Source organism: Carettochelys insculpta, chromosome 6, assembly GCF_033958435.1.
Source record: "Carettochelys insculpta isolate YL-2023 chromosome 6, ASM3395843v1, whole genome shotgun sequence".
In the NCBI taxonomy this organism is placed as follows: Eukaryota; Metazoa; Chordata; order Testudines; family Carettochelyidae; genus Carettochelys; species Carettochelys insculpta.
Window position 1 is genome coordinate 63,363,970 of NC_134142.1, and position 13,533 is coordinate 63,377,502.

Below are 13,533 nucleotides of genomic sequence, written 5' to 3' on the forward strand. Positions count from 1 at the left end.
ATTCTACAGAAGCAGTGATGCTCTCCCAGATGCATATTACTTGAATTCATTCTCCTGTCTCGGTGGTCCTGGGGGCGATACAGCTCATCTAGTAGAGTCTGCATGTGAAGTAGGAGTACTTACTGTGGAAAATGTCAACACAGATTGAACCTCTCTAGTCCAGCACACTCTCATCTGGTGACATCCATGGTCTGGCATGGTTTTTGTTAGCCAGCACTTTATCAGGCTAATTCTCCCCTGTGGCAACTTCGAAGTGTCAGCATGCAGTGTAGCTGCGGGCACTTTGAAGTGCCAGCGCTACTTCAAAGTGCCTTTACTCCTCAAAATTTTGAATCCCATTGATTCAAACACTGAAAAGGAACACAAGAACTCAATAAGAACTTACAGACATGCTCATAAAAATATTTTAATGCTAACATTAAAAGCTCTAGTCACACACTTCACCCAGAAACAAAGTCTAGATGATATATATAGTATTTGGAGATGCTATGAAGCATAGTTGTCAGCTACGATCATCATTTGCAGATAGCTTAGCTCTTTGGTGTGCTTGTGTGTACTCAGCACCCTAGCAACTAAATATCCTAAATACAAATCAATATCCTAAATACAAAGCTACATCTCATTTCCTTTTGACATTCTTGAGCGCTCTTCTTTTCATGGCCAAATTAAGGGCTTTTACAATAGCGTCCTTGTTGTTCAAAATATTGTAGCGGCTTAATTCTATCAGCCTATCAAATTCATCCGGTGCATATGTGAAGTTCATGGAACGGTAAGGAGAATTTTCCCCTTCAACAGAGAAGTTACCAAAGGATTTCTCATCTTCTGTCTCATGCTCTACTCCTGCGGACAGAAAAATCAGATTACTAACAATTTTCACCAATCCCCTTAGCAAGATGATCCCACATTTGTGCAGGAACAGAAGAAGGAACTATCACAATTGTATCAGGATTTATTATAAGCCTGCCCATAGGTTAGTGGTTGGCAGAAAAAGCATTCACTGGCTCCACCAACTCTACAGATGGCTCTTTTGTCTTGCCACTGGGTGCAGGCAAGGGTCCTGACAAGCTGAAATAGGAAGTTGTGTTTTAAGCAGTTTAACAGCATGGGATTTTCAAGTCCTATACTTGTTTCCTGTCTTACAGGCACCGTGAATAGTTTTAATTCATAACATGTTCAGCTGCAGTGGGGAACCCAGAGTCCTTTATACCCCATATTCTTCAGCATTGCATTCAAAACTTTGGATGCCAATGTTCTTACTACAGGTTGAACCTCTGTAACCCATAACACTCTCGTCCAGCAACATCCGTAATCCGGCATGATTTTAATTAGTTGGATGACCACTTCTCATGGATGTGGCCAAGTTTCATGTGGTCCCATGAAGTTTGTTTACAGCCACCAGTCTTGGCTCTCAGTGTTTTGTACTATTATTTAGCTATAATTTAAATATCTTCTAGGAGACCAGTAAGCAGTGGAAGTGTTGGTAATGTGCTAAACAATATTGACAATATTTGCTCTGGCAAATTCTCTCATCTGGCACTAGTCAGGTCCTGATGGTGTGGACAAGAGAGATTCAGCCTGTATTCATAAAACCAAACACCTCAGGGTCCATTGTCTTTATCCTAACACAAAATTTAAGATTGCACTCAGACTACAACTTTTTAGAAATGAGACCAAAGCTATGATAGCAGCCCCAACCTTGAGGAATCCATTATCTCAAGCGATGCAGTAAAGATGGCTTCTGGAACTGGTCTGACAGTACACCTAAACAAATATACTCCAACAAAAACTTTCTTGGAATATTTGAAAATATGAGAACAGTTTTAAACAGATGGCCTATTCCACCACTGACTGGCAAGCAGAATAAGGAACACGCAACCTTCATATTTATGCATTTAATATAAATATTTAATCACTTTAAATAACATGGTGGACAATGTTGGATCACATTTTTGGCTCCCAGTCACTCTTCTCATCGGTCAGGTTTACACTACAAATTTCCAAATGCATTACTGTAGCATGTCCTGTGAAGATACTCAAAGCCAACGGGAGAGAGCTCTCCCACCACTATAAGCTATGTAGGAGAGAGAAGCTTTCCTACTCTCATAGCACAGTCTGCATGGGCGTCTAACTGTGTCACACTGAGGGTCAGATAAGATCCCAAATTTTTGTAGGTAGTCTGTCGTGTCTGACAATGAGGTCTTGAGCTTGCACAGGCTTATTGGTTGTGAACTCACATGTGGCTGAGGAGTCCAAGCTTTGAACGGCATGGGCGTTCACAGAGGGGACAAGAGAAATGTCCTGGCTTTTTTGGTGCGGCTGCTGCTGTTGCTTTTTTTCTCTCACGAGCATCAATGAGGCATACACGTTGCTGCTCTTCAAAGCTGTCATATGCGTGTTGTCATACGCCAGCCTGTTCGGTCTTTTCCATGCTGCTCTAGCTGATCTGGTTTTAAACCAGCATGAGCAATGTTGGCCTTCACGCAGTCTTTATATCTCTTGCAAGGCCTACCTTGCTTCCTTTTGCCCTGGGAGAGTTCACCGTTGAGGAGTTGCTTAGGGATTCTTGACTCCTCCACTCATATGACGTGCCCTATCCAGCAAAGCTGGGCTTTCAGAATCATGGCTTCGATGCTCTTGGTTCCTACTCTGTCCAGGACTTCCAGGTTCATAACTCTGTCCTGCCATCAAATGTGCAGTATTGACCTCAGGCTGCGCATGTGGAAGTGCTCCAGCACTTTTATGTGTTTTCTGTACAAAGTCCAGGTTTCACATCCATACAGGAGACTGGTCAGGACTAGGGCCTTGTACACTTTCAGTTTAGTAGACTGTTGGATATTGTGCTGATTCAACACTCGTGCTCTCAGACGTCCTAGTACCCAGCTGGCCTGACAGATTCTGGCATTGATTTCTTTGTCAAGGGAGCCATCGCTGGCTATCACACTGCCAAGGTACTTGAACTCCTCTACTGTTTTTAACTCTGTTCCTTCAATAAAGATTGAAGCAGGGAGAGCAGCAGATCCTGGAGCAGGTTGAAACAGTACCTCGGTCTTTCCTAGGCTGATGGTCAAACCAAAGAAGCGAGTGGCATCAGCAAACTTGATGAGCTGGAGATCAGATTCCATGTGTGCCATAAGCGCAGAGTTGTCAGCAAAAAGGGCTTCAAAGATGAGCCTCTCAAGCATCTTGGTTTTAGCATTCAGACGATGAAGGTTGAAAAGTGACCCATCAAGTCTGTATTTTATGTAGACTCCACAGTCCAAGTCCCTAACTGCGTGGCTGAGGACACACGTGAAAAAGAGGTTGAACAACACTGGGGCCAGCACGCACCCTTGCTTCACACCATTGGATCTCTCAAATGGATCTGGGGACTAACCATTTGAAAGAACAAAGCCAGTCATGCCATTGTGGAACAGGTGTATGGGGTTAACGAATCTTGTCGGGCAGCCAAGTTTTGACAGGATAATCGACAGGGCTTCTCTGTTGATCATGTCAAATGCCTTGGTCAGATCTATAAAGATGCATACAGATACAAGTTCTGCTCTATGCACTTTTCCTGGACCTGATGAACAGCAAAGATCATGTCAATGGTGCTGCGACCTGGCGGAAAACCACACTGTGCCTCTGGTAGGTTCTCCTCTGAGATGCTGGTGATCAGACAGTTGAGGATGACTCGAGCCAAGATCTTCCCAGCAGTACAGAGAAGGGAGATGCCCCGGTTATTTCCACAGTCAGCTTTGTTGCCCTTGTTCTTGAAGAGCAAGATGATTGTGGCATCCTTAAAGTCTTTGGGCATGTCTTCTTCTCAGATGGTGATCAGGATGTTCTGAAACGCTTCAAGTGACACTGGTCCTGCCACTTTGAAAATTTCAGCAGAGATACCGTCCATTCCAAGGGCTTTGCCAGAGCTGATCTAGCCGATTGCCTTTTTGACCTCATCCATTGTAGGGGGCAGGTCAAGACTGTCTACTGTGGGTTTCTGAGGGATCTGGTCTAGGGCCATAGGGTCGACAATGGAGGGTCTGTTGAGAAGGTTGCTGAAGTGCTCTCTCCACCTACTGTTGATGCTGTTCTTCTCCCTCAGAAGGGTCGTGCCATCTGCAGACAGGAGAGGTGTAGTACTTGACTTTGAAGGTCCATATATAGCTTTGATATCACTGAAGAACATCTTGGAGTTCTTGGTGTCAGCGTAGTATTGGACTTCATTAGCTTTACTCTCCCACCACTCATCTTGCATTCTGCGAAGTGCCACTTGCACCTGGCTCTGAAGGTGTTTGAAACAATCACATTTGGAGATTGAGGACTGATCATTTTGCCATAGCAGAAATGCTTTCTGTTTTTCCTCTAAGATCTTCATGATGGCCTCGTCATTTTCATCAAACCAGTCTTGGTGAACTCTCTTTTTCAGTCCTAGTGTTGATTTGGCTGACTCCATCACAAGGGTTTTGAACTGGTCCCACTTTTGTGTTGGGTCTCCAGTCAGAGGTCCATGGGATGTCAGCACTTCGTCGAGGCAGGCTGCGAATTTCTCATGATGACCCATATCTTGCAGCTTCCCAATGTTGAAGGAGGGTCTGAAAACCCTGAGCTTCTTGCAGTGCAGCAGTGTGATGTGCAGCATCAGGACTGATCTGACAAGTCTATGATCAGTCCAGCACTCAGCTCCCCGCATGGCCCTGGTGATCTTAACATCTCAAATGTCCCACCTGCAACTGATGACATAGTCAATCAAGTGCCACTGTTTTGATCTTGGGTTCATCCACGTAGTCTTGTATTTATCAGCTCGCCTGAAGAGAGTGTTGATAATCGTCAGGTCGTTTTCTGCACTCAAGCTCAGCAGAAGGTGGCCAGTGGCATTCATGTTACCAACACCATGATGCGTCAGCACCCCTCTCCAGGTCCTACAGTCCTTGCCAACTCTGGTATCAAAATCACACAACAGCAGAACCTTGTCACTAGGAGGAGCTGCTTTCACAAGATTGTCAAGGTCCTCGTAGAAACTTTCTTTTGCTTCGTCGGTGCCAGTCAGCATGGGGGTGTAAGCGCTGATGACTGCAACATGGCGAGAAGTGTTAAGGGGGAAGCAGAGCTTGATCAGACACTCACTGGTAGGTCAGGAAGATGATGTAAAGTGATGTCTTGATGGCAAGCCCCACTCTGTTGATTCTGTCTTCATTTTTTGGTCTGCCTTTCCAGAAGTAGGTGTAACCTCCTTTTGGTTCACAGATGGATCCTTCCTCTGCCAGTCTGGTCTCACTCAGCATGGCTATGTCAATGTTATAACATGCCAGTTCTCTTGCTATAAGGGCCATTCTTCTCTCAGGCATCATAGTATTCTTCCTGTCCAAGAGGGTGAGAAAGTTCCATGCTGCAAATATCTTTCTTTTCACTGTTTTTTGACCGCTGTGAGGGTAAAACTGCCAGCTGCAGCATGCTGGCCATTTTGGTTGGGACGAGCAATCTTTGGGACACCTTTTCTAGTCCCCTCCCTCATTTTGAGGGTGAGCAGTGCTGTTCCTAAAATGGCCTGCTCAGTCGCCTGGGATGCTGCCGAACTCCTCTGTCATCCCGGGTCAGAGTCAAGTGACCAAAATTCACAGGTCACCTATGTTCAGGTTTGGAGCTACAACACCCAGTGGTCACCTCCACCTGTTGCTTCGCCCGTCCGCCATCGCTTCAGGACTTTGAGGTAGACAGAAGTGATGAGAACGTGCAAAGAACCTGTGCAGGAGAATGTTTAAAGTGGAAAAGCCATTGCATAAGGGCAGTTCCCCACACTCAACCTCAGAAGCCTGTTTCCAGTGGTACGAAAAGTAGTCATGGATGGGACTTCCTAGGCTGCAGTGGATAGCTATGCCAGCTTTGGTGCCTTGTCACGCCCTTTGCTCTCCACAGAGCACTGCAGAACTGCCTTCCTGGTCGTTGGATCTTGCTGTTGATCTCATCTGCCCAGTCCGCTGGGACTGACTTTGCATGCTGGGATAGGCAATTCCCTATCTCACTGAAGGTTTCAGACCTGCTGGCTACCCTCACCTGGTTTAAACTGCCTGTTGAAGCAGTTTATCAGGATGTGGCCGCTGCATGCTACAGCTTCTTGGAGCCACAGGTGACAGCTGGGTGCCAGGTGGGGACCAAAGGTGCACGAACCGTCCCCGAAGAGACACGACAAGTCCCCACACCAGAGGTGCTACCCCTCCCTGGACACCCCATACACCCCAAGATCCTAAATAAGGTGCAAAGTAATTTCCAGCTATGGGGCTGAAAATGCTCAGCACCACATACAATTCCACACTTCCTCACCTGGTGCCTTGTATTTCTGGAATGTGTTGTTGACCAGTGGAAAGTGAAGCACTATGGGAACTTTTAGATTCCGAGGGTCCATGAACATATAACACTCCTTGGGCTTCTGCTTATCTGTTTCACTCACAGCAATGTGTGGAAAGGGGATTTCCCGTTCTTCACAATACTTCTCAGCCTGATGCAGCACCTGAACTCAGAAGACAAAAGTAGGTTCTCTCTTTACTGGATGGGCTCTAAAAATCAGGTGGTGCCAAAGATTCAAAAGAGCTCAACTCCCATTTAGGCATTGAAATAAAGATGAGACTTTTAAAACACACAACTCTCTGAAGATATCATTCTGACTTTATGACCAGATTTACAGAAGCATTCAAGAACGTATGTCCACATAGTGTTTAATACAGTGTGGCTTCAGGCTTGGCATCTAGGCACTTCTTTAATACAATTGTTATCATCGACAGTAATGTATTCATGTGCTTTGGCTAGCCCTGTCTCTAACCACTAACATTTATGCCCCTCTCAAGACCTGGGACAGAACCTAGGATTCCAGTCACCAATTTTCTACTGCTGTCCAGCAAATTATTCCTGTAATTCAAAGTGAAAGTGCAGAATCAAACTCTGATGGTAAGCCATATAGCAGAGGAGTTTTTGATTGCAAGTGACAGAATTAACTTTTTCCATCTTTCTTTTTTAAACTAACAAGATGAGGAAGATAGCCCTCAAACATTTTATATATTAGTATATCTGGCATTTTGGTCAATACATTTTGACTGTTGGTGTCACAGACTGGCAGTCTGACAAATGAGAAATTTGCTTTTAAACCCACAATATCTTAAGCAGTATGCACATATCTTTGCCTAATTTCACTCCTTTTTATTTCTCACCTCAAATGGAGCTTCCCAAGAGTAGTTAAATGAAAGGATGACATCCACACCTCTCTCTGCCTGAAGCACCAGAGGAAAGGGAGAATTGATAGAAAATGCACCATCTACCAAGGACAGGCTCTCTTCCATTGGAGTTAGCTGGTTGGGAACGGCATCCAGATTTGGGCCTGAAAGACCCCAAAAATCATACTGGTCACAAAAGCACACAAAAAACACTTCAATCTAATGTCAGAGAAAAGGTGAAAATTATCTGAGACCCTAAGGAGAAATGCTTCAATACCCTGCAATTGCATTAACCATACACACACCAACACCCACCCTCCACCAAATCAAAGGAACAGAGAGGGAGCCATACTTGTCTATATACTATCAAAACAAAAAAGCAGTCAAGTAGCACTTTAAAGACTAGCAAAATAATTTATTAGGTGAGCTTTCCTGGGACAGACTCACATCTTCAGGCCACTTCCTTTCCAAATCAAAGGAAATTACTTTCACCCTGGTCACTCAGTAAAATGAGACAAGTCAAAAAAGACCTCCATCAGACCACCACAGAAAAGCTTACAAACAAACACGATAGCATCCAAGCCTCTTACATGCCTTAACTAATCAATCCTCAATATTTCCATTTAAGGTAGGGAAGAGAGATTAACTGACCTGCCCTCAGAATGTTAGTGGCAGAGCTCAGAACAGTCCTCAGATCTCTTGATTCCTGATTCAGTATCTGAAGCACAAGCCCATCCCTCCTTCTGGGACAGATAACTTTCATACAGGCCAACTTCCAATACAGTCAAAAGGGATTTGGCATGTTTTTGCTCTGATGTAGATAGGCCCATGTCTGCTGTCATAAAAACAAGTACAACCCTGTCCTTGCAGTTGCTTGTAAATGAAGACTGCATTTGGCTAACAGCATTTCCATTGGTAGCGTTGGTGAATTTACTCACAAAGCTCTGGTTTACACAAACCCCAGGGACTGCAGATATAATATTTTTAACTTGCTTTAAATGACAACTGCGTTTTAAGCAATCTTCTATACTGCCAATTGGAATAGTCTGCTCACAGCAGCATGTTGACCATTTACAAGCTTTACAGCGGTATGTACTTGCATAACACATACTTGCATTGTCACTGACTGCTCATCTCTCTCATCTTAAATATCCACAATGTCTCTGACACATACTCTGGTTTATTTCACATAGAATCTTGTGACCCACCTTTCCATGCCACAAACTCCTTGGCATTTGCATAGTCCTTGTGAAGATACAGTCCACGCATGAAGTTGGCACTTTCTTCAACTGAGAGGCGAATCTTAATTAAATCTTGAAATAAATGTCGGAAGGCTCCACCTGGCAGGACCATTCGCTGTTGTAACTGTAAGGGGTCCAGAGGTGGGTGTCCACGTGCTTCATCTGCAAAAAGAATCAAACAAACAGGAATTAAGATATCTTTATCCAATCTCAAATTTCATTATTCCCTGGCCACTTTATATTGATATTTTGCTCTGCAACAGCTGGTCTTTTAAAAACTGCCTCTGTCTTTTTCAGGATTCTAGTCACTATCACCTCAAGCAATATTTTTAAAATGAAGGGTATTATTAAAACCCTACCTCCTGGCCCACATAAAAGAAAGTTGAGAAAACAATTAAGATTCAGTTGTCCCCAGTCATATTATACTACAGTTAAAAAGTCTAGTATAGGTGAAATCCACCCATATTCCCACTTTTCATCTGGCTAAGGGGACATAGATAACTACTATTTAAACCCGAAATATCAATCACATTGCAAGTGCTTTTGTGAATAACCGAGATGTTGCCAGATCTTCTGACTCCATTATAGCTGTAGTGTAAATAAATCCAGAATCTGAAGCTGTTGTGAAGTTAAAGTTGTGTTACTGCCCATTTTCCCTTCTTCATTGTACTAGTCAGGAGAACTTGCGTTCTGCTGTACTACGAACTCTACCATTTTTTTTATATATCTCCTGTCAGCCTCACATTTGAGCTATGTTTACACTACAGTGATCTGTTGACAGAAGTTACTGTCAGAAGGGATCTTGTAGAGAAAACTTTTGTCAACAGAGAGCAGCTACACGTGAGAGCAGACCACTCCGTTGATCCACTCTGTCAGAGAATGACCAGACTGCCCAGCTGCTCTCTCAACAGAGTGGCCAGCCGGAAATACAGCAGACAGGGCTGCCTGGTGTTCCAGAAGTCCTGTCTGTCAGAGGTCCCCAGGATCATCCAGACAAACACTGTCAAAAAATTCTGTTGAGAAAGGCATTATCCCTCCTACGGGAATGGCAGAATGGTGGTGACAGAAGTGTCACATTGTCAATTTACTGTGGACAGAGTGCATTGGTAATGTGCACACCCCAGGAAATTTGTCAACAGAACCCCAGTTTTGTTGATAAAACTCTCTAGCGTAGACTTAGCCATCATGTTCCCATTATCTACACTAAATGGGCTCCCAATAGGCCATGCTGTTAAGGCATTCCTAAATTAACTTTGAATGGCTATGATTACACTAGCAAGTGTTTCTGACAAAAGCCCAGTTTTGTCAACAAAGCTGGCAGAACATCCACACTCAAAATGTGTTTTGTCTACAGTTTGTTGACAAAACTAAGCACTTTTGCTGGCAGCCCTCTGCCTCTCAGCCATGTGACAAAACACTGCTGTCAACAGATTCTGTTGACAAAAAAAAGCTGGATGGAAAGTCTGAGAGGGCCTTCCCTTGATACACAGGGCATCCGGAACAATGGGCATCCCTGTTTGTTGTGCTTTCAGGTGCCTGTTTTGTCGACAGAACACGTGGCAGTCTGGTGGCTCTGTCGACAGAGCAAAGTGCTCTTCCATTTGGCTTTTGTATGTGGCCACACTCTTTCAACAAAAGTATTGTCTGGAAATCTCTTCCAGCAGTGACTTTTGTCCACAGACACTGTAGTGTAACTGTAGTCCTTTATGTTATGAAAAGGGGTTACACATTCTTGAACAGAGGAGATATTTTCAAAGCCCTTGTATGTGGCTTACGAAAGCCCATTCTCTGTCTGTCCTTTACCTATAGCTTTGATGGCCTCTTTCAGAGTGTCTAGAAAGCCAGCTTTTGAAGAAATCACCTCATCCCAGATTTCATCTAGATTGGCAGCAAAGGCACTGGCCCATATTCCTGAAATGGGACACAAAAATTATCAGTTTAGGTCCCCTAGATGTATCATGCACCGAACAGCACAGCCAAACTCAATTTCAGCACATCAGAAACAACATCGGGGTTCCCATCATTATGGTATACATACCTCTGGAAACACGCAAGTCACCTCTGGGGGGTAAGCAAGAGAAATTGCAAAAAACTGGAATTTTTTTTCTTTATTTATTATATTTGCATAATTGGTTACGCAGACAAACCTTTAAAAGCCTGAGAATGAATTCTGTAAAATGAGGTAGTTAATTTACTTTAAGATGTACCAAGGAGAGCGCAGATATATAGAGATGCTGATGTAGAGAACCTTCACACCGATCACAACATAGGTCAGTTGGCCAACAACAGTCCTGTCTGAGTTCACAACTTAGTCACGAGGCTTTTTTGAGTTTAATGTCCTACTATAGCAGTGTGAAACAGTGAAATATGGACAGATAGCTAAACACAGCTAGTGTTAAAAAGAACACACAACACATGAGTAATGCAGAAAAGGAGCATGTTGGCAGCTGTTAGATTTAGAAGAGAAATACAAAAAGAACCATTTGGGAGAACTTGAGAGGCATTTTATGCAGGACAAAACTGGGATTGGGCAGACTATCTATAGTTAAATTCTTGTCCAGTTAAGAACCCAAGACACAGATGCCTCCCAGTTTCCTGGTGCAACTTCTTATGCACCTGAACAGCTATTGATAGAAGTCACTGAAAATTAAACATCTGATTCTTCTTAATCCTTTTGTCAATGTCTGCCAGGTTGTGGTGGCTATAAAGCTTCATAGAGTGTTCCTAGCAACACCGGATCTTACCCTGAAGAAAGCAAATTCTGGGCTCTAGACGTTTCCTAAGTAGCAGCCCATTGAAGAATTCACTGCCAAAGTCTTCTATGCGGATAAAGGCTCCATACTTGTGGATACCAAACTCATAGGGTGTGAACTCACACCACTCTAGGAACAGGTAAACCAAGATCATTAGCTCACAAATACACTTGAATAAACATTTTCAGCCCCTGCTCACTCCCTTGAGACTGACTTAGAGAGGACAAATGAGTTTCTTAAACTCATACCAGCGGTACCTATGCTGGTAAAAGTTAACCTGCTAGATAACACAACATTACTGCCTAAATGCCACAAGGTGAGACTCTCCCACATACATCTTACTCATGGCATGGGAGCAACATGATTGACAGGAGGTTTAACTTAACAGAGATTCACGGGATTTCACTATTAAATTTTTCCCAAGAACAACAAATTTTCATGATGACAGAAAAGGGTGAAGAATTACTTTAAAGAAGTACTATTGGGCCACTGACAGGAATAATTAAGGAATGGGGTTTTTAAATCAGCCACATAAAATTTCCATCTATCACATCAGCATTCAAAAGTGTGTCGAGACCAAAACCAAGTATACATCAAATAAAATTGTGCACATGCCCTCAGAGGCACAGAGTCAAAAGCAAACTATGTCATCATTACAAGCAGAATTGCTAAGACCGATTCAAGAGAAGATGTGCTACTGAACACATCACTACAAATTTTAAAGGCATGGAAAGTTGGGTATACGTAATTGATGAAATCCTGGCCTCACTGGTGTCAGGTGATAAGCCTCCCATAGAGAGTTTAATGGGGACACAATTTCACCCAGTAAATTCAACATAGCAAGCATATGAAGGAGAATGTATGTTACTGCTCACCATTATTACTATTCTGCAACAAGATTTGAGACAAGCACAAAAATAATTAAAATTGATAGGGGAAAATGCCGTTTACAGATTTGAGAGGGGGGAAAAAAAACACTTCACTTGATACCTGTAAATTCCTGTCTACTAACATTGGGCTTCACATTGACAGCTGCGTAGATGGGGAAGGGGTTCTGTCCCCACCTGACCGCTGACTGCTGGTCAGACAACTTCGAAGGATCCTGCTGGATAGGGCAGGAAAAATTCATATTATTGTGGTGCTCGGTTTTGCCTTTAAAAAGATGTCTCCTCTCACTCTTGTAATACCATGTGACCAAGAGAACCAGATCACACCGCATGAATAATGAACAATTCAGAAAATGTTCTCAAGCAAATTCTCTTGAGGGCTTTTTTAAAACCACATGGAATAATTTGTCAATCTCATCTTTCGGTAATCCACAATCCAGAAATTGAAATAATATGAGAAAAAAACATCTCCTCACAGGGTTTAGTCCTCATAAATGGTTCCTTCGGGCTTCAGGAGAGACAACAAAAAACAAAAGCAATTACAAAGTACTAAATATACATACCTACTGAGGAAAATATTGTGGGCCACAAATTTTGAGTTCTAATCCTCCATGTCCCTTATACAGAATGCAGCCTTAGACAGGTAACATGACCTTTCTATTTCAGAGCTAGGCCATCCGCATAAGCATAATTCTTATCTGTCTCAGAGGTCTTACAGAGAGAATTTAGCTAATGGTTGTTAAGTGCTTTGAAAACAGAAAATGCCATGTATTTGTGATCATAGGATAATTACTATTACGTTAGTATGAAATACGTTTTTGATTATCATAGGATAATCATAAGGGGCTTTAATCACCATTAGGTATTACTGAACGTTTTCATTTCTCCTATAAAACTGTTTATCTTCACGAGAAGTCTAAGAAGCATCCCAGAAGTCTAAAGAGATAAGTTGCCTCAGGGTTGAAATAGATTTATTAAACTCCTATTCTGAAAACAAACTATTCACAATCCAAGACTCTCCTTACCTTCTGATGTAAGAAATACTCTATGATAAGGCCCCACAAATCTGTGAGTGTGACCTTCCATCCTTCTTTCTCCAACATCATCAGCTGCTGAAAATAGTACATCAATCGTTCCACAGAAAACGCCCCCACTTTGCTGCTGGTCACAAGTTTCCGAACAATGCTTATTTCATCCTGTAGGTCTTTCTGGGACCAGTGAGGGTCTTTGTAGAGTTTAGACAAACACCTAGTAAAACGTTCAGCAAGTTTTTTAGTTAACAAATTATTATAGAAGATAACAAGTGTCTGCAGAAGCAGAAAGATAGCTGCCCTCCCCCTTTGTGATCTGAACAGAACTAAACCTAACATTGCTGGTTTTATTTAGCATCTTTAAAGGACTGTCTAGAACACCTAGGATCTGACAATGAATTTACTGTCCTATGAAAGTTTTTTGGGTTTTGTTTTTTTTT

The 13,533-nt window shown here is 42.8% G+C and overlaps 1 protein-coding gene across 1 annotated transcript in view; it reads right to left on the reverse strand.

The window, feature by feature from the left end:
* Positions 1-440: 440 nt before the first annotated feature.
* The window catches only part of LOC142015382 (cytosolic phospholipase A2 zeta-like), a 60,147-nt gene continuing 47,054 nt past the window's right edge, over positions 441-13,533 (reverse strand). Inside the window, exons 15-22 of the mRNA XM_074998862.1 lie at positions 13,088-13,310; positions 12,166-12,280; positions 11,167-11,304; positions 10,226-10,333; positions 8,390-8,584; positions 7,179-7,345; positions 6,298-6,484; positions 441-840 (exon numbers count right to left, since the gene is read on the reverse strand). Coding sequence (XP_074854963.1) covers positions 620-840; positions 6,298-6,484; positions 7,179-7,345; positions 8,390-8,584; positions 10,226-10,333; positions 11,167-11,304; positions 12,166-12,280; positions 13,088-13,310 — 1,354 coding nt within the window. The 3' untranslated portion in view covers positions 441-619. The remainder of the gene's footprint in view (positions 841-6,297; positions 6,485-7,178; positions 7,346-8,389; positions 8,585-10,225; positions 10,334-11,166; positions 11,305-12,165; positions 12,281-13,087; positions 13,311-13,533) is intronic.